This window comes from Varanus komodoensis, unplaced genomic scaffold (genome assembly GCF_004798865.1).
Source record: "Varanus komodoensis strain SLA01 unplaced genomic scaffold, ASM479886v1 scaffold1, whole genome shotgun sequence".
NCBI lineage: Eukaryota > Metazoa > Chordata > Lepidosauria > Squamata > Varanidae > Varanus > Varanus komodoensis.
The window spans coordinates 56,618,624-56,642,895 of NW_025335268.1; the positions used below are offsets into that span (position 1 = coordinate 56,618,624).

The 24,272-nt window shown below is 38.1% G+C and overlaps 1 protein-coding gene across 2 annotated transcripts in view; it reads left to right on the top strand.

Annotated features, from left to right (window-relative positions):
* REV3L (REV3 like, DNA directed polymerase zeta catalytic subunit) overlaps window positions 1–24,272 on the top strand; it is a 73,863-nt gene that overhangs the window by 44,639 nt on the left and 4,952 nt on the right. For both annotated transcript variants that reach the window (XM_044426290.1, XM_044426300.1), the window contains 12 exons: window positions 324–522; window positions 3,320–3,431; window positions 11,402–11,517; window positions 12,019–12,137; window positions 13,438–13,556; window positions 16,273–16,414; window positions 17,198–17,442; window positions 18,564–18,672; window positions 20,066–20,272; window positions 20,447–20,556; window positions 20,804–20,918; window positions 24,015–24,152. In XM_044426290.1, the coding sequence (XP_044282225.1) occupies window positions 324–522; window positions 3,320–3,431; window positions 11,402–11,517; window positions 12,019–12,137; window positions 13,438–13,556; window positions 16,273–16,414; window positions 17,198–17,442; window positions 18,564–18,672; window positions 20,066–20,272; window positions 20,447–20,556; window positions 20,804–20,918; window positions 24,015–24,152 (1,731 nt within the window). The remainder of the gene's footprint in view (window positions 1–323; window positions 523–3,319; window positions 3,432–11,401; window positions 11,518–12,018; window positions 12,138–13,437; window positions 13,557–16,272; window positions 16,415–17,197; window positions 17,443–18,563; window positions 18,673–20,065; window positions 20,273–20,446; window positions 20,557–20,803; window positions 20,919–24,014; window positions 24,153–24,272) is intronic.

Below are 24,272 nucleotides of genomic sequence, written 5' to 3' on the forward strand. Positions count from 1 at the left end.
AAAACATTTGTATGCTGCCCAATTGTGCCACAACACCTTTGGGCAGCTCACAACCACAAGATAAAAACAATAAAAACAGAATAAAAACCAGTAACATGTTAAAAACAACAATAAAATACAGCAAAAAATACAAAACAAAGGTCTTATGGCAATTAGGGGTTTTTTTAGGTCTTCTTAGTTTCGTAAAGAAATGTGAGATTATTTTTATCTGTATGTGAAATTAATTGACATGTTCATAGCTGATTGCTGTCTATAATGTTTTTCATTTGTTGCTTTATTTGAAAGATGTTTTAAGAAAATAACAATTTATATCTTTTCCTTAGGTTCAGCATCTTACATTGCTTAGTCTAGAGTTACATGCTCGAACAAGAAGAGATTTGGAGGCAGATCCTGAATTTGATCCAATCTGTGCTTTATTCTACTGCATCTCATCTGACACACCATTGCCCAGTATTGATAAAAAGGACATCACTGGTGCTATAGTGATTGATAAGGACAGAACAAGAACAATCTCAAGCCAAGGTTCATATTTCATTTTTGTTTTCTTTAGATATTCACTTCAACATTTCGATTTTCATTGTATTCAGGTGTTAAACAATATGATAAATGGAGAGCTGAACAATTTTTGTTAGTGTTTAAATTCATGTCATCTCACTTTAGAGTCATGGGAAGTATAGTAGTGGTTTCCACCTTATATCTTCCTATGAAATTTGCAAGGGCTATAATACTTCAGTATCAACCAGATATATGTTAAACCAGTGTTTAATATTTTGTAGCATGCTCCTGCAGAGTCCTGAAGATATAAAGAGGAAAGCAAGTCTTAGCTGGCAGTCCTCAAAACCCTTGTGCTAGACCAGCTCCTTTTACCTTTGTGGGGCTGTTCAAGAATAGCAGCTTTGGTAATGTGTCAACATTGGTTTAAGCAGAAATAGGAAATTAATTATGTTAAATGTTGCAAAAGGGTTGTTGTATGGTTTTCTCTGATCTTTGTAGGGTCTAAACAGGGCCCTTATTGTATTGTACCTTTCTGGCTTTGTTTAGACCAGTGATACTCAACCTGTGGCTCTAGAGCCGGATGCTCTTGAGGCCCTACAGGCGGCTCTCGCAGTGTAGGCATCTGATCGGCGCTCCACTCTATCAGGCAGCGCGGGGAGCACTGACCAAAGGACCAGCAGTGTGGGAGTCATTGAAGTACCTCCTCCCATAGGAGGAAAGCGAAGGAGCTGCTGGGATCCCCCCCACAGGTAAGAATAGAAAACACCTAAAACCCAGCAGCCATGGGGGAGAGAATGGGGAAACTTCCCTCTTTTTCCCAGCAGCTAGTAGAAAATGGAGTTTATAGTGGTGGGAAAAAGGATGATGTGTCATATAGTATTTCAATAAGTGATGTTTTGCATTGACACAGCACCATCACAATTTACAGTAACATCATGATGCAAACGTTGCAATAGTAATGCTTTGTCTTATTCTCTGCAACAACAATTAATGGTAAAGTGGCTCTCCAGCTGTTAAAGGTTGAGTACCACTGGTTTAGGCTAGTAACCCCCCATAGGATTTGATATTTACCATAAAATATTAAACTATGTGATATGTTTTATTAAATACATTAATGTCTGTCTTTAAAGATCTGAGAAAAATAAATTAAGTATTGTGGCAAAACTTGCATCTTTCATCCACTTTTATTTATAGATATTAAGAAAACTAGTTTCCTGTTCTTACTTTGGTATACTTTGGTAGAATTTTATTTTATATTTTCACTTTTATGATTGATCATTGTGTTAAATTATCCTGACTTTCTGGAGGCTGCCTTGATAAATTCTGAAAAGAGAATGTATGACTCAGACTACATAGCAAAATTTCATTAGATTCAACACATTTTCTTTAGTAAACAGAAGTTGTGCTAACAAGGAATGTTGCAGAGTCCTTCATTTATTAGTATTGAGTGTTGGCGTTTTTCTGTGAAGCATCTATTGGTTTATTTGAGATGTTACTGAAGATCTAGCTTGTGGTTAAATCTTACATGTCTTTAAATCCTACAATCTTTTTAAATTCTAGAAACATATTAGCTAATATTGGGTTTTTATGATAAGCTATGATCAACAAAACAAATTGAAGTTGATGGAAAAGACAGTTCTTCTGTATAGTCTTGACTTAATTTTGCTTCAGAGCCTTTGAGGTTGTTTTGGTTTTGTGTAACTTTCTTTTCATATTTACTTGTAATGGCTTGGATTGATAAGGGTTCTGTCAGTAATTGTTTGGCTTTAACTACTAATTCATTTTAGCAGTTTAAATACTGGATTGTCATGCTTACCTGTACACAGGCAGCAAGGTTTCCTCAAAACTCAAAGTTTAGTTGACCCATTATCCACCACGCAAGCTCTGTGCGTGGTCACTGCTGATCTGTCACTGCCTCAGCATCTTCTGCAAAGTGAAGCTTTCTCATGCTGAGGTACAAAATAACTACCTTCTGCCCCAGACTCTCTTACAATTCTTCTGCTCATACCAAGTATAAGGAACTTGGTAGTCCCTGAAAAATATCAGGGCAAATCACAGGAGGATGCCTTGAAATGTACACCCTGGCCCATGAAGGAAGTTGTATGGAGAGCAGCAGTGGCTGGACACCAAGGCATCATGGTCAGGAAGGTCTGTTGTAAATTCTAATGCAGCCATTTTTTACCCAGCTCTCTGCATGGGGGCTAGCAAGATTTGTACTTTCTACAGAATATGAGTTATGTAGCATTGGTCTTACAAAGTCCTTTAAACATAACTTGTCTATTGTGAGTATAAAAAGCTTCTATTGTTCCTTGAGTCAAGCAGATTATAAACTTGTAACTGCTGAAAATGTATGCATTGCAAAGCTTGTGGGGAGAAGGTAAAAATAAAAATTGCTCAAGAAATTTATTTTCAAATGAGTTTGTTTAGTATCATTTGAATGGGGTGCGGAAAACAAATTTTCCTTCCCAAGGTATCAAAATAAAGCTTGGGGAGGTACCACCAAGTTTTTATTTTGCTAGGTATGTCCTTGAGATAGTTCAGAAACATTTAAGTATTGCAGAGAGCTCTTGAGCCACTTAATATGCAATGTACTTAGTATGGAATAAAGTTCTACAAAATTTATATTTATGACTTCCAACATATCTTTCCAATATGAAATTGCTGTAAACTATTTCATTCTCTGCGAGCAGAAGTGGGGCAAGGCTGTGGGCGTAGGTGAGGAGAGATGTGAACGATGTTAAATAATTTTAATTGTTAATTATTTTTCTTCAGCATAATAGTAATTTTTTTCTAGATATAAAAAGCCTTTTAATTTGCTTTTCAGGTAACAGAGAACATGCTCCTCTACTTACAAGGTCTGGTCTCTCAGGATTGGAAGTCACATATGCTACTGATGAGAGAGCACTTTTCCAGGAGGTAGTGAATATTGTTAAAAGGTAGCACATCTGTGTTCTATTTTTTCCGACTCTGGACTTCTAAATAAGCTTCTTAACTACTAGTCCTCCCTACTTTTCTTTCCCAAAATTTAAAAAGTTTCATTTCTTGGAAATCTCTGCTTTCACTGCTCACAATAGATATATTTATTGTCTAAGATACTTTATGCAACTATCCAAACAAACCTCTCTCATCAATCTTACTGAAGTAATACTATCTCCCAAATATATACCACACTTAAAAGATGCAGGACTTAAAACATATTATAATACAAATAAAAGAAAGCACTGTCATAAGTAGGGTTTCTTTTAACAAATTTGTGGCAAAATTTGTTGTTTTTAGACTTAAATAGGCATAAAAGCTAGGGATGTGATTTTACTTTATTTTATTTTTTACATATTTCTTCTCCCAGTGGGAAACTCTTGCTTTCCAGGTTTGGAAAACTTGGTTGCCCTTTCTTAGTTTCTAACCAATTTTTATAGCACCTTAAGATTATTCATCTATAGAACTTCAGGTGTGTCTTTCTTCAGGTCAACTGCCAAAGCTTCAAAATACTAATGTTACCAAGAAAAATAAACTTAGAGGCATCTGGCTGGAATACATTTCAAGGAAAATGTGTACTAGGCAGAGTACATTTGCAATTCTCTCTTTTTCCAACTAGAAAACTTCTGATGAAATGGCATTGACCAAATCCAGGAATCCAGAATACTAGAGTTGCTGAAAGCAACCAGCACAGGGTGGGTCCTGACGAAGCAGCGGATTCCTGTTCAGAGAAGACAAAATTACAGGTAAGGACATTAATTTTATCTTTCTCTTTTTTGGGAATCCGCTGCTCCGTCTGGCTTAGGAAACAACTTGGAAGTAACAAGCAACTGCTGTTGGTTTGTTTGTTTGTTTTAAAGTTTTTCAGCATTTGGGAAAAGAATCATTTGACTACATGTAAAGATATGACAAAGAACAGCACATTATTACTATTTTTCTTTTTGAAGATCACCAGATGAAGCTTCATTGAATGAAGAAAGCACACTGATTTCTAAAATCTTCATGGTGGACATAACAATTCAGTTTCCACCCGGTAAATGTTTATTGAGGTGCTATATACCTGCTCGCAATCTCTATGCAACAAATGGGGTATAATATATATCATCAAATATTTTGAGTAAAGTATGTTTACTCCTGAAAAATAGCAGTTTATACTGCTTCTGTAAGAAAGTGAACAGGAGACTTTTTAGGCAGCTTTTCCACTTATCATAAAAGTATGTGTCATTTTTGCATTTTGTTGAAATCAATGGGAACTTCTTTCAAGTAAATGCATTCCCAGTTTGGCTGGGATACCTTACTAGGGTCTTAACCTGTCTTTCTCTACTTTCACTCCCAATTATTGGAGGCTAAGATTTGAACTTTAATAGATATTAAACAAAATGGTTTTTGTTTCTAATCATTATGTAATACAAATGCAATTTAACTGAATTAAATAGAAAATCTGTTGATTTGAGAAATTCCTGGTTTGTTAAAGGAATTTGTTTAGTAAGATGTGTAATTACTTCAGTTCTAGTATCATGAAACATTTGTGTTGACCTTTGTAACTAATGCAAAGACTGTAGAAAGTTTCCCATTTCTGGGAAAAGAACTGTAGGAAGGAGTCCTTTGACACAGAGTTGGCCTGAACATCTCTAGATAGCATTACAAGCACTACTCTACAATGAGCCTCAAGTTTTTACACTTCTGTCCCACTATGGCATGGTCACAATGAACCATTTTTTAAATTATTAACAGTGACTTGTGTAGTTCATACATGACAAACTATGCTTAATCTTTATCATCATCAATGGAAATATGACAGTTTCAAAATACTGTTTACAAATGTTTCTCGTTCCCATGAACTATTATTAATGTTAATCATAGTTTAGGGTTTGGAAGAAGTACTAACTATGGCTGGTAGAGTCTTCTCATAACTGCCTTGGAAGATAAAAGGGATGAATGAGCAAATCCACAGCTTATCAATTCTCAATTACAGTTTATCACCATGTGCTCCAAGTAAATACCTGAATCTGTCATAGTTTAATTTTTCATTCTCTGAAATAACTCAAGAATATAATGTAAATATAGTTCTGGGCAATCTAATAAATAAACCCAGTAATGTATCACTTGAACTAACAGTGGTATATCCTTGGTGATTCCCAAATGGAACAGATTTCTTGAATTTCATTCCATTTGCTGGTAATTTATGATGGAATGAAGAAACTCTGCTAGCTGGAGATGCCCACAGTAATGCATTAAGATTGCTCAAGTACTAAGCCAGGGGTCTTCAAACTATGGCCCACAGGCTGGATACGGCCTGCCATAGCTTACCACATGCGTGCACGCACATGCGCACCATGCCGAGGCGCCAGTTTGCTTGCAAAGAAATCGAGTCCAAAACTGTTTTCTTGCGAGCAAGCTGGTGTCTTGCCATGTGCAGGGCGGGGTGCTGGCTTGCTCACAAGGAGATCGTTTTGGAGAGAACAATCTCTGTGCATTCATGCCCCTGCCTTGTCACGCGTGTGCATCCCTGCCAGAAGCTCCTCAGCTTGATGGCTGAGATCAGGTAACTATTGTAGAGTGGGAGAAGCAGGGAAGTGAAGTTCACCTCCATGCTCCTGACTTGCTTAGGATGCTCATAACACTTAGGATATCCAGGTTTGGAGGCTTATGAGCTTTCTCATTGGAATGCATGCTAAACCTATGCATTTTTTCCAAAATGTAATCCCAGGAGTAGTTATTCTAGATCAGGGGTCTCAAATTCGTGACCCGCAGGCCAATTGCCGGGACGGGCAGGGCAAGGGGGAGGGGCCCTGTGGCTTCAAAGCACCGGTAGCGCCCGGGCCGGCCGTGGGATGAGCGGCCCACCACCACTGCAGTGGTGGAATACTTGATGCGGCCCAGCCTCACCCAGACTTTACTTCCAGCGGCCGCCAGGTAAGTTGAGTTTGAGACCCCTGTTCTAGACATTCTGCTTTTAAAAACCTGGTACAATTAAGTAAAACCATAGAGATCTGAACGAACAATCAAATGAAGTGACTTGCTAGAGTTTGCTGCGATACTATTACATATAAAGCATGAATATATTCCCTGATGTGGTGGTTACATTAGAAACATAGACATAGAAACAGAGTGAGTCAAAAGGGATCTCCTGGGCCATCTAGTCTGACCCCCAGCTCCAGCTGGCTCCACTCATGCCTACCATGTGCATGTCCAGCCTGTGCTTAAACACCCTCACTGTTGGGGGTTCTACCATCTCCCAGGGAAGCCCATTCCATACCCTAGAGGTCCTAACTGTCAGGAAGTACTTCCTGGCATCCACCCATCTACTTTAAACGACTACATTAAAAATAACAAAACAAAACAGTGTTCTGACACACATTTGCACAGATGAAGTGAACAATTGTTTGGATTAGTGATAGCATGAAACAGTAAATGCCACTAGAGTTTCAGTTCCACATAAACCTCTATTTCAGTCTCTGCCTAATTTGGCCAAGATTTGACAAAGCTTTCTGTGAGCAGACAGAATAAAGATTTATAAAACTTCACAGGATGCATAGATAGGTCTGAACATTTTTCCATCTACCTTCCTGTTCCTTACTTTGAAGGACAGTGCCTCATCAGTATCACAGACAGGAGTCTTTCCCATCATCAAGTACCAGAGTTCCTTTTAACTTAAGATTTTTGAGTTTTGCAATGTCTGTATATAAACCAAATGTACTACTATTAATCCATGGTTCCTATCCATTATAACATATTTTCACAAGAATTCAAGATGATAACAACTGTTATAAAAATGCTGGCACTATCCTTTCAACTGTGGATATTTTCCTGGATTCTTTTGACCATATTGAAGAAAAACTGAAAATGATGGCATCCATATGATAAAATTTTTCAAAAATCTGATGAATTAATTTAAAAATGGAAAACTGTATTTTTATAAAAAGGAAACAACACTAGTTTCTATTTGAAACATCTATATTTAAGAATCTGAAAATATTTTGACAAATCAAAAAAACCTTAACATTACTAATGGATGATTCTTGCCAAGTAATTTTCTACGCATTTGAATGCCCTGCAGTTTCTTCTAGCATAAATCATACAATTTAGAAAAGATTTTCTAAGGAAAAGGAATATCAGCTATTTAAACAGGGCTCAGGAGGAGCAACAGCCACTTGGGCCCATGGTACACTTGTCTAGGACAGGTTCACAAGTTTGAATACTGTTGCACTGTGAAGTGGCTTCCAGAACAGAATCAGGTAGATGCCTAAAAATACTAAGTCCTCATTTAAAAAAGACTTCTAGTCAGGATATTCAAAACAAAATATACACAAAAAGAAAGAATCAAGAAATGTGATAACTATATTGTTTTTTGTTATTTTTTTCCGAGCTGCAAAATTAAAATCCTGTAGAATGTTTGAAACCAATTGCAGCCTTCCAGTTAACAGTCTTCACTATATATGATAGCTAGTCTAGAGAGATTTATTAGTCCATCAGTCATGAGGTTCATGAGGACAATCTAGAATATTTATTAAATAGCCAAGGCTCTCTGGGCAGTTAATGACAGACCAAGCTCTTGAAAAGAATTAAGACGATTTTCCCCCCAGTGAAATAATGAACGACTGGTAATGTCTTAGGTGACAAGAATGCTCTCCCCCATGTCCTCCCCAGCCCTGGTCCTTTGCTCATAAGGTGACAAGAAAGTGGAAGAGTTAGTTAAAATTATACAGATGATTATTTTATAGATACCTGCCACAATATTTGGCAGAATTATTTCATGTCAGGTTAGAGACTGCTTCTTAAGTGGTTTGCCCAGGCCTTTTCTGAAAAAAAGCCTTAGAAACCTTGTTGCATGGGAAAAATCAACTGGGTGTGGGATGTCATATTACAGAAAAACTCAGGTGGAAAGAATAAGCATGAAATTACAGCAAACTAAGTTTGATACATGGTATGTTAACTTTACTCAGGGATCTAAGGAATACTTATGACTTCTTGCTATGTGAGAAATTGTGCACATTCTTCCATCAGTAATGCATCTAAATCAGACCTCAGAGGTGGTTAATTTGTACTCAGACCTCAGAGGTAGTTAATCTGTACTTGGGATTCATTTTCTATATAGACAGAATATTTTGTATGAAGCATACTTGATATGGTACAGTCCTGATACAGGTATACAATTTCGGTACTGTTTGTTCTTTGTGTTTTCATTCTGATTTCATTCTGATTATAAATATTCCTTAGTTTCTGGATAAGTACATGCAAAATAGTTTTTGAAACATGTACCCTCATTTATCCCACTATGCCAATAATTCTATCTAATGTTTTACTGGCAAACCTTAACCTATGTCACCAGGCAACTCAACAATTGTTGCTGTGAGAAAAACCTACTTAAACTTTGAGAGAAATACTTTATCACACCTGAACACAGATCACGGAGGGCTCCAATAGTACCTTGCTTGTGAGAACTAGAGCTTCCACATGGTGATTATTTACATGATTTATATGATTGTTCCCCTATCTTTTTATTTTAACTACACTGATGACACAAATCACAACTATATGTAAAAGCCCCATATGGAATCTCTAGTTATCTTTCTGCCTAAATGTTGCCAGTAACAGCCCTACTGTGTCCATTGTATCTGTGCCAGGCAAATGATTTCTTAAGTAGAAGTCAAAGAATCATGTAACTAGTTTGTGTGACTATTGACTTGGGCTTTTAACTGCTGTATAATGAATAGCAATCTTTCCATTATATATGGCACATCCTTTTAAAAACTGAGGAGCTTATGTTATGGCATAACGATCCTCAGTTTTAAAGAAAAAAAGACAAATTATATTGAGCAAGCCTAAAATTGTTCTTTGAATTCCAGGCACTATAAACTAGTCTTCTTTAACATAATGCCCTTCTTGGGCTTTAAAGTCTTGGGCTTTAACTGGTGTCAGCCTCAGTAAGCATAGCCAGTGATGAGCGATGGTGGCAGTTGCAGCCCAAACCATCCAGAGGGCTTCAAGTTGGGGAAGCCTAAAAAAATGGGAATAACAGATTGCCTCATGAAGTTGTTTTGAACACATTAAAATGCTATATAAAAGTCTGTGGATTGCAATAGTAATGCTGCTGAGCTCTTTTCAAGGTATGTATTGTGAAAATGAAATGTGCATCACATTTTCACAAGACCGATGAAGGTAAGGAAAAGTGTAATTCATTTTACACATTTGATGGAGTGAGGAGTATCCATGAAAGCTTGTGTCAAAGTAACCGCTAACATTTAAGGAGCCACAAGACATATGTTGTATTGCTGCACCAGACTAAAATATCTATTCCCCCCTCACCCCAGAAATAGTTCATGGTATCAGCATGAGTAAGCATGGTCTATATTAAGCAGGGGTCCTCAAACTTTTTAAACAGGGGACCAGTTCACTGTCCCTCAGACTGTTGGAGGGCCAGACTATAGTTTGAAAAAAATATGAACGAATTCCTATGCACACCACACATTAAAAATTAATTAAAAAGAAGTAGCATTTAAAATTAATTAAAATTAGAATTAATTAAAATAATTAACATTTAAAAATTAACTAAAATTTAAAATGTTTGCTCCGCTCCCTCAGGCTGCAGCAGAAGCCCAAGATGAGGTGGGAAAGAGCCCAAGCTGTGGGCAAGCTGTGGCCGCCTCACTGAGCCCAGGAGCAGCCGCTTGACGGCAGCAGTGGCGGCTCCCCCATAGAAGGCTGCAGTTCCCACGCCTCCGCTGCAACCTGCAGCCGCCTTGCCAAGCCCAGGGGCTGCCTTCTATGGGTGAGCCACCACTGCCGTCAAGCGGCTACCCCCGGGCTCAGCAAGGGACATGGCTCACATAATTAAAAATATTTTTTAAATGTTATATTTTTCTTACCTTCAATCTTTTTTAGTGTCTTTGTCTCTCTCTCTCTCTTCCACCCTCCTCCCTTCTGTTTCCCGCTCCGTATTCCTCTGTATATTCATGCAGTGGGGTGGAGGGGGCAGGCGCACACGCAGTTGAGCTTTTACAATTAGGTGCGTGTGTCAGCTCTCTTCTCAGTTTCAAAGAAAGCCTGCACCAGCTCAGAGCTTTTGGACTCACTCAGAGATCGTTTTCTTCAAGCAAGTTTAAAAGCTCTGAGGCAGGCCAGGTGAATGAGCATGGCAGGCTGTAGCCGGCCCACAGGCCGTAGTTTAAGGACCCATGATGTTAAGTGTAGGCTTCCAAAAATAGTATAGCACTAAGATAGCAGGGGTACTTTTTCATTTCAAACTATGTATTTGTGTATTGGAATTACATGAATAATTCCTACTGTAAAGCTGTGCTTTTTTCCATAAAGCACATTTTATGTATTGTAGAATAGCTATTCACATCTTTCAGAAACAATTATTATTTTTCTCTGCCCTTTCCCAGAAATCCTTTCGGGAGTGGGGGCTGTATCTCTGTAGTGCTGAAAAGAAGAGTAGGAACTGGTAGACTCTAAATTCATTCTCTTCCCTCTGGACCCCCCATGTTCCAAATGCCTGCACCACCCACCATCACAAGTAAATTGGGCACTAATAATTGATGTTCATAATTGTTTAATAGAATATTTAATAGAATATCTGCAAGTGCTAGAACTCATCTAGAGAAATATCATATACAATACTTTAAACCTGAGGTTGTGTACAAGCTTCTGTGTGATGTATGGAATTACACTTAGTAAATGGCTAACTAAATATAACATTTTTACCCAGCCCATCAACTTTGCAAAGTTCTGCTTATCTAGTACAACAGATGTATGTGATAAAACCTCTTCCATGCAGGTTGTGCTTTCTAGATCTGGAGGTGTGTTTGTTTCTATGCTCTTTGAAATAAAGTTAGCAGGACAAATTTATCAGAGATTTAAATTCAGTATATAAATTATTAGACATTTAAATGGTTATTTCTATGAAGAAATATATTTTCTCTTTTAGGTACGATCCTGATATTTTATTAGGCTATGAAGTCCAAATGCATTCTTGGGGTTACCTCTTACACAGAGCAGCTGCCCTTGGTGTTGATTTATGCCAGATGATCTCTCGTGTTCCAGGTATGTTTGGGGTTCTAACATTACAAGTCATTGCAACAAGCTGCAATTTTAATTTGTATATAAAGCCATTAACATTTTTATGCTTGCCTCATTTTACTACTTTCTGAAATGTGTGCAGCTGTGTGTGCTGCCTGCGTTCAAGCCCTTTCTAGCAAGGTGGTACACAATCAGCTTAGTACAGGACCTTTCCATTTGCTGCTAAAGAATTTTTTTTAATACTATTAGAATAATGAACAAATCTTTTTCTTTAAGAACATGGATAACAGGCTATCAGTATAGCTGTAACAAGAATGTTAGACAATGGCATTTGGGGCATATGTAAACAGGAGTGGGAGAAGGCAAACCTAACTATGGCATAAGTTGTGGCATATGGCAAAATAATAGGTCACTATTTTCCTGGTGTATTGTTTCACACTCATTATTTTCTTTTAATAAATATATCCTTGGATTTCATTGCAGTGTTGATTAAGCTGTTAGAATATTCTCCATTTATTGTTTTAGATGATAAGAAAGAAAATAGATTTGCTTCAGATCAAGATGAATATGGGGCTGATACAATGAGTGAAATAAACATTGTTGGACGGGTTGTACTAAATATCTGGAGAATTATGCGAAATGAGGTAAAGTCTAACAAAATTGGATTGAGGATTGCCGAAGGCTGATATGTAATTAAATTGATCTATAGAATTTATTTATTTATTATTTATTAAAACATTTTTATGCTGCCCCATTCGCCGAAGCCTCGGGGCGGCTTACAACAATAAATTACAATAAATATAAACATTAAAAATCCAACAATCTTGACTTCAATTATTTATGCATTGTTTACAACATCAAAACAAAATATTTTAAACAATTTTCCAGAGAAGTGGCCATGCTTGTTGCAGCACAAGCAGCAAATAATCTTATAGCACCTTAAAGCAAATACATTTATTCTAGCATAAGCTTTGTGGACGCTGTATTTCTGAAAAGTAAATCTGATTAAATGAACAGTGTTCATATAAGCTGAATAAATGTATTAGTTTTTACATTATTTAAGACTCTTGCTATTTTTACTTTAAAATAATCCACTTCCTATACTTTCCATTTTATGTAGCTTTACAAATTTGTATCTCCTTTTCCCCACCTAGAATATTCATATGCTTCTGTCAATATAAGAAATATGGAATCTGTTGAAATATTTTGATGTCTGTGGTTTTCTATTATCTTGTTTATTATTGCTAAGGGGTTCCTTGTAGAGTCATGCGGACAGAAGGTAGTTAAAAGAAGTATATTTCCTTGCCACCCCCACCCTTCCTTTCAGCTCCCTGCAAATGCTACATACAGGGTTGATGAAATTTCCTAAATGGGGTCAGCAATGGTACAGGAGGATGAGGAGGAAGGAGAATCTCTAAAGATCAGCCAGCAGTCAGAGTGGAAGCTCTTCCTCTTAGTAGAATTTGGCTGTTAGCTAACATCTGTCCTCTGTGTATTCCGCTCAACCAACCTTTTCTCCGTGTTTCATGGCCAGGTTTAGTTTTAAGCAATTGCAGTCTACTAACCAAATTTCTGAGTTTCTTTATCTGCAGAAGCCCTTGTGTTGCTTCCAGCTTAAATATTTATTTTTGCCTTTTTGTAATGGTAAATAGAGAGCCCCGTGCTATCCAAAAGACTAGCATTCATTGACTGGGTTTCCACAATACAAAACCAATCATGGGTTGCTCGCTGTGATGGATTGTCATGTCACATGAACCTGGACCAATTTTCCTAGGGTGGCTTCTTCATGGACAACAAGCTATTCTAGTAACCTATAAAGTTGTGACCATTTTTAACCCATTCCCTGCACTGGTGTACTTGTCACTTTCCTGACCCCACCACCACCACAGCTTTGGGTACAGATAATATAAGCATGTGATCATACAAGGTTTTTTCTTGTTTTAGGTGGCTCTAACTAACTATAGCTTTGAAAATGTGGGCTTTCATATACTCCATGAGCGTTTTCCACTTTTTACTTCTCGTGTTCTGTCTGACTGGTTTGACAACAAGGCAGATGTCTACAGGTAATTGCCCATTTTCTGAGCATTTTGGAGTATGCTTCCTGATACAAAATGTAATTCTTTATGTATCTTTAAAAATTGGATGAAAAACTTAATTGGCAAGGAAAAATGAAAGCAAGTTGCCTCCTGGTAGATGATTAATAAATATGCTATCAATCTTGGGCAAAATCCAACTTTTTATTCACATCATTATTCTTCATGGTCTCTGTGCATCAGACATGTGGTCTCTGCATGCATGTGTGGAGCTGTTTCAGAAAGAACAACTTGCAAAGTTGTTCATTTCTCTACTACTTCTCAGACTCCTGTAATACCAGTTTTTTTTCTCACTTCTCACTAGAAGCAAGAAAAGAAAAAAATATATTATCCTTGCCTCTTCTCTCCCTTACTGCAGCTTCGTCAAACAAAGTGGTGCTTAAAGCCCCGTTCCACAATTGCGTGACATGTGGCAGTAAACTTCCTCCTACATACAGCCATGCCCCGTGCCTCTATTGTCTGAAAGAAACTCATGTCATTGACCCCTGCTACTATTGCCAGGCTTTCACCAAACAGGCGAGAAAACAAATTGTGGAGCTATGCCCTCCATGTGGATGATGCCCAACTGTCCACCTCAGGTGCTCCTATTTCCACTAATAAGGAGGAAAAGTTAGACCCTCCTCCTAAAATAGTAAACTTCCTAAAACAGTAAACTTGAAAAAAAGCAGACAAAAATAGCAAGGCTCCAAAACTGCTCGCCCTTACTAAGGAAAAAGAGAGCCGTAAACATGCTCAAACACGCACGGACATTCCGCCTATTCCTGGCCTCCTGTGTACCAACACAAGACCTGAGCCAACCTTCTGTTTTACACCAAAACCAATACAGGAACCTCATTCTCAGCCTCTGAAAACTACTTTGGGCTTGGTAGGTGAAATCCGCAATCCATCTCCAGCAGTCTTGCTACAGCCAGACCTGGTCTTGGAACGGAGACACATATTTCCTGTACCTTTGAATCTGAGTGCCTTCCTCCATACCAAGCAACCTCGATCTCACTACTGCTCTCAATCTCCAGCCTCCTCTGACAAAGTCCGCAAAACTCATTGAACACCCCTCCACCTCATGGAGACTTTGATACAGAGTATTGTAGAGAGTGCTGATGCTCAGCCAACTCCAGGCAAGGAGGATCTTATTGAAGCCCTAACAGATCTGACCCATATTCCTCTCAGCTTGGACCCAGTTTTGCTGTTCTGCCTTCCAGGCTTTCTGCAGATCCTAGACAAATAGCTTCATCCGTGACAGTCTGTCTCACCGTAGCTTGCCCAGCCATTAATCAGACTTGACTGAACATACTCGCTCCAAACATGAACACTATACATCTGTCTCAGTCATACCTTCTCCGGACCAATGCTCCGATATGCCCCAAAATACATTGGTACTGACATGCGATTTTTCTCACACTCCAGAATACTCCAGTCTTTTTTTTCTTTTTTCTTTTGCTCAAGTCCTCCATATGGCACATAGCCCTGGACTCAATCCTAGACAAGAGCCTAGCAGGACAGAAGACATGCTTTTTGAGGTGGTATGTGCCAAGACAGCTGGACCAGTTACTATCCCACACTTACCCACACTCCTTGGCACAATCCGCCGTGAGTGGAAATCACTCAGCAGCAGCCCCTTTGTCACGCTAGGCATGTCTATGGGCTGGCCTGTGGCTGAATATTAATCCATCAGCTTTGGAATCTTCCTGAAACAGTTCCACACATGCGCACAAAGCCCACATGTGTGAATGCACAGATGACCACTCAAAAAACTACAGTAACAGGCAAGGAAACCTGCCTTTCAGTTCTCTACCACTTAAGTCAAATATTATACCACTGCTGCATGATCAGCTCCCTGTCTTATCAGGTAGAATTTGTAGTGGATCAAGTGGATACTTCCACAGTCTCAGTGCAGGTAACACTTGTGTGAGAATTATTCATTACTGATAATGATTCTGAACGTCAGACATTACTCACATAAAGTGACCACAGGAGTGACTGTAAGGGTAGTATGTAAACTAGGCCTTAGCAATGCCATATCTCAGGTGCAGCAAAATTTCATGGTGCAGTTTTCTTTCTGGTGTATCCATATATCTTATATTAATTGATGCATTTCTATTCATTAACTCAGTGAATAACTCAAAATGACTAAGGCTTATAAATGAATCTTGGTGGGAGAGATGGGCCTCTTTTAGGCATCTCTGCACCCAGCAGCAGCTCCTTTGGCTCTTGCCAGGCTCCCTGCTCCTCCTGATTTTTAAGGAAATTAAAGATTTTTCTTGATTATTTTAGTTTAAATCAGGAGGCTAGTGTGTTCCAAAGCCACATGCTGGCTTTATTTCCAAGAATGTCTCTGAGTTCCATGTGGGAATTTCCTGATAGGTATTTGCAGTTGGCATATATTCATTTTTATTAATGAACTTATGAAATTAATTCCAGAGAAAAGATAAAGCACTGGAAAAATTTCCACCCTGATCACTGTATAGATGTCAGGCTTAATCATGACTGTGTCATCAAAACAAGTGTCGAGGCTTCAGATTCTTTTGCATTTGATGGCCATAGCAGAGCCAGGGAACAGCATTATATGGTCCTTCATCTTACTGAGAACATTCACAAACTGTTGATTATGACCTTCAAACATTTTTAAGAATATTAATTTGTGTTCAGATTCAGTAGTTTTTTATGTGTTTGTGGTTTGATTTCAAAGGTGGAAAATGGTTGATTATTATACTTGCCGTGTTCGTGGGAATGTTCAACTGTTAGAACAAGTGGACTTGATTGGCCGAACAAGTGAAATGGCACGACTATTTGGAATTCAGTTTTTGCACGTTTTAACAAGGGGATCACAAGTAAGCTTTCCTGAAACTTTTTGAAAAATCAACATGTCTTTTTTTTATTTTGGGGAAAATGTGGTAAATACAAATTCAAGTTGGTCTTAAAGTTAAACTGTCTAGGTAGGACTCAGATTTCAAGAAATAAGTAATTCTCAGAGGTGGTCTATTTTGCATCTTTGAGAAGGGTCAATATTTCATAGGCAGGTCTAATCATAAAAAAAAATCCTCCTGAATAAGTTCTGGGATATCTATCTTTTCTCTTTTTATCTGATACCTTTTCTCTGGCAGCTACTGCTAGCCGTACTCCACTCCACTCTCCTGCTCACTATTACTGTTCTGTGAAGGAGGCCATTTATAAAGGCTTTCTCCATTCATTCTTGTATTTCAAAGTTTAATCTCTACCCATGCTAACAGAAGCTACAGCCAATGGGTATAGCTCAAGTTCACTGATGTTACATCTCATAGTCAATGAAACATTCCTAGTATCAAAATTGTGGTATTGGGGGCTCTTTGTTAATACTATAGCTGTGAATGGAGAGTTTCTGAATAATTTAGAATGAGGCAAGAGAGGTGCACAGAATAACCAGAGAGCTGACTTTAGACCAGAGGATCCAAATTCTGAACATAGGAGTCAGTGCAAGGAAGGTGCCATCTGGGAAAGATACTAGAAATCCTGTTGCTTCTAGTCTTTCTGTTTGTTAGGGTAAGAATATGAAATATTAGTCATTCCAGTACAGTGTTGAAAAATGAATATAGAGTCTTAAAATTTGATCAGTAATTAATGTTTTTCCTTTGTAGTACCGTGTGGAATCAATGATGTTACGTATTGCTAAACCAATGAATTACATTGCTGTGACACCCAGTGTCCAGCAGCGAGCTCAGATGAGAGCACCTCAGTGCATCCCTTTAATAATGGAGCCAGAGTCCCGCTTCTACAGTAATGCTGTCCTTGTTCTTGATTTTCAATCTTTATACCCGTCTATAGTGATAGCATACAACTACTGTTTTTCCACATGTTTGGGGCATGTTGAGAACTTGGGGAAGTAAGTATTAATCATTTAAATCTCTGTGCAGTTTTTCTGTTGACTATGTCAAAAGAAAAATGTATTTGTCCACGTGCAGACACACATGTACACATACAGGTAGAGAAAAACAAAAATAAGAGTTCCTAAACACTTAAACATCTGAAGGACCACGACTTATTCACGCTTGCATTAATTAAGAGAGAAAACATTTTTCTTAGCCCTATGTTTGGCAAGCTGGAAATTGTAGGGCTTTTTGTGTCTAAACATTCATTGCACTTTTGTTGAACCTTAATGTGTTAACTGATGATTTCTGAAGTATGTCCTTTATCTGTTCTCACAGCAAAAAATCTGCAAAAAATACTGTAGAAATGTAGCCTTCTAGTAACGGTGTGGTAAGAAGCCCATGGTTGTTGTAAACCACACAGAGATCTTCAGCTATGGAACTATTCCAAAGTGAAGTAAATGATAATTAAAATGCTAGTGCTGGTTTGGTAGTTTGTGGAATCATTTGTATAAACAAAGTAATTGCTTAATGCTTATATATTACCTGGTATCACTCCTGTGCTTTATTTGATCCCTAATGTCAGGGATCAAAACTCTGTAAAATAAAGAAAATCTGGTAACTTTTCACATTATTTAAAAAGTGGACATGACCTATTTATCTGGAAGAAAGCAAGAACCTAGAAGGGTACTAGAAAGCACTTTTTCTGTGTGAAACTTGAGCAGTTTTTAGTGCTGTTGTTGCTGTCATTTCTGGTATCAAGTTAAGACCATCCAATTTTCTCAAGTATGTATTTTGTGCTGCTAGTTTATTCTTGTTTTAGTTCATGTATTTTATTATAAAGTTTTCATGAATAGATAAAGGATAAAATCCTTAATAATTAAAAATGAACAAAAAGATGGTAAGCATGTGAAGAGCTGAAAGATGGGCAAACATGAGAAAGGAGGTACTTCTTAAAATGGGGTTATGCTGGAGCTTGAAACAGGCTGAGCAATATGGAGCATGTACAGAGCAATTAAATCATGTATTATACTGCTGTGGAAAGCTCATGGAAAGCTCTCATCTGGTAATATGGACTAGCGGTCATACTTGGCCTATATTGTTCCTGAAGACTAAGTTCCCTTTCTCTTATTTTTAGACACGATGAATTTAAATTTGGCTGCACATCTTTGAGAGTATCTCCTGATTTACTATATCGGCTTCGGCATGATATCACAGTGTCACCCAGTGGAATTGCATTTGTCAAGGTAATATTTCATTCAAAATGGTAAAGTACTGACAACCAGCTTGGGGTTTTGCTTATGTTACTTTATTTTTTTCCTGCATTTCTGATACAGCAATACAAGCATTCAAGTAAAATCTTAAAAGCACTAAGTATATTAATAAACAGACAGCAGCATATACAGTATATATCTGGAAAAAATAGCTCTCAGGAGCCAATAAATTAAATTTAAAAACTGTTTTCATGCCCTTCTAAAATAAACCTAGATGTATCTTGCCTCAAAAGAATGTGGCATCCACTGGAAAGTCAAATGACAGAACAAGGCAAAGGAAAATGTACTCATTGAAATGTCCCAGACTGGAGCCTCCTAGAGCTTTTTAAAGAGTTAAAATCAATATTTATACTTTTGATTAGAAGCTATAACTGGTAACAAGTAGCATAAGAATAAGGAGTATATCCCACCTCAATTTTGCTTGCACTCTGCTCAGTTGCCTGCTCCCCCTCTAGCCCACCCTTCACAAAAAATAGTTGGTGGAAAAGAACTCAGGTGAAGATGGGAGAGATCCACTGGGCCTTTTCTGTAGTGGGATGTCTTGCTCTGAACACCTTTTCCTGCCAGGAACTGTGGAGCTAGATTACAAATTCTGTAGAGAGAGAGACATTGACCAGCACTTCTCATAAGTATGGGACCTGACAAGCCACACTTACCAGCTTGGGCATATATGCAAATAATTTTTACGTTTATATTGATGATATAATCTATACAATCTGATTTCTGCCTCATTGGCTTTTGACTTACCTTCCTGGTTTCTTACTGACTCAGGGACCCTGAGAGCCATTTTGGGCAGAAATGCAAGATATTTATTTAATTTCTATACCACCCAATCAAAGTTCTTTGGACAGTTCACAAAGCATATATATGAATGTATGATATATTAAAATATTAATTCTTATTTGTTTGTTTATTTAAATATACCGTCCTTCATTAAGTCCCAAGAGGGTAATACAATACAATACAATACAATAAAATAAAACAAAACAAAACAAAACAAAACGGTTTTGGCCTGGTGCCGAAAATGAAAAAAGTGTCAGCACCAGGCACACTTCTCTGGAGAGCATGTTCCATAGCTGGGGCACAGAGAAGGCTCTTCTCCAGGTGGTCACTCTTCTGATCTCTTTCAAAGAGGGCTCCCAGAGAAAGACCTCTGACCCAGAACTTAGGGGGCAGACAGGTATGTATAGAAGGCGGCACTCCTTCAAATAATCAAATTCTTCCCTCATGAACTGAGAGAGAACTAAGCAAAATTGATATTGATGCTGGTCATATATTTTTAATTTCAAGTATAACTTCTTAAGCTACCAAAACTTTTCAATTTTTTAAAAGTACTTTCATTTTTTGTTTCTTCTTGATATGGCAGCCGTCAGTAAAAAAGGGTGTATTGCCAAAAATGCTGGAAGAAATTCTGACAACTAGAATAATGGTGAAGCAATCAATGAAAGCTTATAAGCACGACAAAGCTATCACTAGAATGCTTGATGCACGTCAGCTTGGCCTTAAGCTTATTTCAAATGTCACATACGGTTATACTTCTGCTAATTTTTCTGGAAGGATGCCATGTATAGAGGTGAGTGATAAAAATAAATAAGCTTTTTCAGAAAAAAAGAAACAGTGACCAGGTTTTGTGAATTTGTAACTAAGAGTATTGTAAAACAATAATATGTGTGCTGCATTGACAAAAAAATGTTGAGTAATTCAAGGCTGTAGTAAAGGATTGTTTTCAATGTCTTTATATCTACAGGTTGGTGATAGCATTGTACACAAAGCCAGAGAGACCTTGGAGCAAGCAATAAAACTTGTGAATGATACAAAAAAATGGGGCGCACGGGTTGTATATGGGGACACAGACAGGTAATCAAAACTATAATTTTGTTGGGAGACTTGTAAACCAGTAATATATAATTGGCTGTTTTTCCTTTTTAAATCGTCTGATTCATACGGGAACTTTGAATTGGTATGAGAATATTGCGCACAGGAAGGAGCCAGATCCCTTAACCATAAAGATGGAATGTTGAACCTCTTTTCACCAGAGGGTTAAATTCCTCTTTAGGAAAATGCGTTAAATAAATGATTCCCAATTTTCATGCTTTCATTTCAGCATGTTTGTACTACTGAAAGGGGCTACTAAGGAACAGTCTTTTAAGATTGGTCAAGAAATTGCTGAAGCTGTGACATCTACCAACCCTAAACCAGTAAAGCTGAAGTTTGAAAAGGTAAGTAAAAATCTGTATTTTTTAATTCAAATAATTGCACTAGTTAATTAATTCACATTCTATGAGAAATACAGTACTGTTGTATATTTTTCTTTACTATCTTAGCTCTTACTATTTCTTGGCTATAAGATTAGTAAGATACATTTTCAGAGAGAACAAGCATGGAATATACCTTTACACTGGAATATTAAAATTACTGAACAAAAGTGGAGAGATCTTTACACCATCTCAATATGCAGTGAGAAAAGGATTTTGGAATTTTTGTAGATCATTTGTTGAACTTGAGTCAACAGTGTGATGTGGCTACAAAAAAGCGAGTGTTATATTGTATTACATTAATAGAAGTATAGCTTTCAAATCACATGAGGTACTGGTTCCCATCTATTCAGTGCTTGTTAGGTCCCATCATGTGTGTTGTGACCATTTCTTGGAACCACACTTCAAGAAAGATGCAGACAAACTGGAAAAAGTTCAAAGGAGGGCAACAAACTGGAAACTGGAGCAGCAGTCTAGAAACAAAGCCCTATGGAAAAAAATGGGAAGAACTTGGTGTGTTTGGCCTGGAGAAGAGTGAGGAGATATATAACACTTTTCAAATACTTGAAAGGCTATTATTCAGAGGAGAGCCAGGATTTCTTCTCAATTATCCCAGAGTGCAGAACACAGAATAATGGGCTTAAGTTACAGGAAGCCAGATTTCAGATGGAGTTCAGGAAAAAGTCTCTGACTTTTAGAGCAGTACGGTAATGGAACTAATTATCTAGGGAGGTTCTGGGCTCTCCCCCATTAGAAGCATTAAAGAGGCAGTTGGACGGCCATCTGTCAATGATGCTTTAACTGGTTTCCTGCATTGAGCAGGTGGTTGGACCTGATGTCCTTATAGGCCCCTTCCAACTCTACTGTTCTGTGATTTTATGCATGTAGTATCTTGGCTTCAAAAATATAATGCATATTTGATAAGAGAAGGTAAAATAGTGCAATAAAGACCAACTTTCATTAATATGTCAGGCTTCGTCTATACAACACTGAGACCTATTTTAATTTGTAAACATATAATTAATTTATAACATTATTTGTAAAAATTGATAATACTATTTGAGTATAAGACTTGAGGGCCAGCAGCTGCTCCCAGTTACTTCAAGTGCTGTTTTCTACCTCTCTTTAACCTGGGTGTTGCTTTCTTCAGCAGTAGGACAACTGCTGTAATCTGAGCTGCTGGAGGAGGCTTTTGGGGTGGAGAGTCAAGAAACTTGCCAGCATGGACCTCTGCTAGGAGTGGCTTTAGTGCTAACCCTTGGAGCCAAAGTGGCTTCTGCTTGAAAAATTGTCAAGAACACTGTGATAGGCTCTATTTTAAACTTGCTATTCAAACTATGTATTAGTGGTCTTCAGTCTGTCCAGACCTGGGATTCACTATGTATCCCACTTCCAAGTTTCTAATATTTAAGCAAATAACTCACAGTATTTTAATATTATGACTCAGGGCAAGTACCATATTTTTCACTCTATAAGACGCGCCTGACCATAAGTCGCACCTAGTTCTTGGAGGAGGAAAACAAGAAAAAAATATTCTGAATCAGATGGTTTACTAAACTATTTAATAAACTATAACAGAATACAGTAATACCGTATTTCAACCTTGTAAAGTGAATAGCAGTCAGCAGTGGCATTAAGAACCATCATCACTGTCATTAACAAAAGAGAGACTTTAAAGTTTGAGTACTCTTCTAGTTTTCGTTGAACCCGTAGAACTCATCATCACTAGAATCAGAATTTATGAAGCTCTGTTGCTCACAATCACTGACATCACTTTCTTAGTCAGTAGTGGAATTATTGAAGGAATCCACAATCTACACCAGTTATACAAGAGCTGCTGCAGACAATTCAATAACAAATCTAAAAAAGCCAGTAATGTCCACGCTGCCCTACTAGTAAATAATAGAAAAAAACTTCTGACAAAAAATGAGATATTGTACAGTAAATCAAACACACAGCGGACTAAGTAGCCTTTGAAGAATAAACTTCATACACGAAAGTAATGCTGTTCAAATATCCACTGATCCTAAAAAAAAATGTGTCTGATCAACTAACAGATAACTGATCCATGGAAAGCTTCCTGATAATCACAGGCACATTCCCCATCACTTCCCCATGGACTTCATTAAAAGACAGGTTGCCATTTGAAAACACACACCGACTTGTGATTAACAGCTCTCACCTGCGCCAGAGGAGGGGGGCGGAGCAGGGCACACCGACCGTGTGCTGGCCAGGTGGTGCCACGTGGGGCCAGCAGCGTGCTGGTGGTGGTCTTCTAGGCAGTGCGGCAGCAGCGGCGGCAGGTCTTCCCAGGCGGTGGGGGTGAGCAGTTCCCAGGCAGTGGGGGTGAGCAGTCCGTCCCTCCATGTGGCTGGCGGGTTGAAGCCCGCGGCTCCTCCTCCGCACGCCTCCCCGAGTGGCACAGCTCTCACCTGCGCCAGGGGGGGCGGAGCAGGGTGCACTGAGCGCGTGCCAGCCAGGTGGTACGTGGTGTATGCGGGCCGGCAGCATCCCAGGCGTCGGGCACACACACATTCGCTCTATAAGACGCACAGACATTTCCCCTTACTTTTGAGGGGGAAAAAAGTGCGTCTTATAGAGCAAAAAATACGGTAAGCGTGTTTCACGGTGTAATATACTTATGTTGTCGTCTGTATACCACCATAAACATCTTGGCAGATGGAAGGGGATAAAATAAGTGTATTTAACCATTTCTCTTTCACTCCTTATGTATACCTCACAGCAGACAAGAGAAGAATCAATATTATTATTTCCACTTCAGAAATGGAAAATTGATGATGCTATCATGTCTTCACACTAAGCTGCAATTTGAACCGGTCCCTCTCTAATCAAAGTTTAGGTTTCCTGTCTCAGTGAATTACACTCTCTATCAAATTCAGAAAATTTCTTTCTGAAGGATAAATAATTTATGGATACTATTTGGATGTGTCCATTAGTAATATGACTAGGTCTGTTTATGATCTGTGTAGAAAAGGAAAATATTCTGCAATTTGTATTTCCTAATAATGGATTTTAACAGTTTTTTAAAAAAAATTTCAGGTCTATTTGCCATGCATTCTGCAGACCAAGAAGAGGTATGTTGGTTATATGTATGAAACACTTGACCAGAAGGACCCAGTATTTGATGCAAAAGGCATCGAAACTGTTAGAAGGGATTCTTGCCCTGCTGTTTCCAAGGTAAATGGTCACAGAAATTTTACTCTGTGTGTGTTTTTAAATCATTATTGTTTGAATACAGTGCCATTTACAAACTAATAGAAAAGCCCCATGAAAGTTGAAGAACACTGAACAAGATTA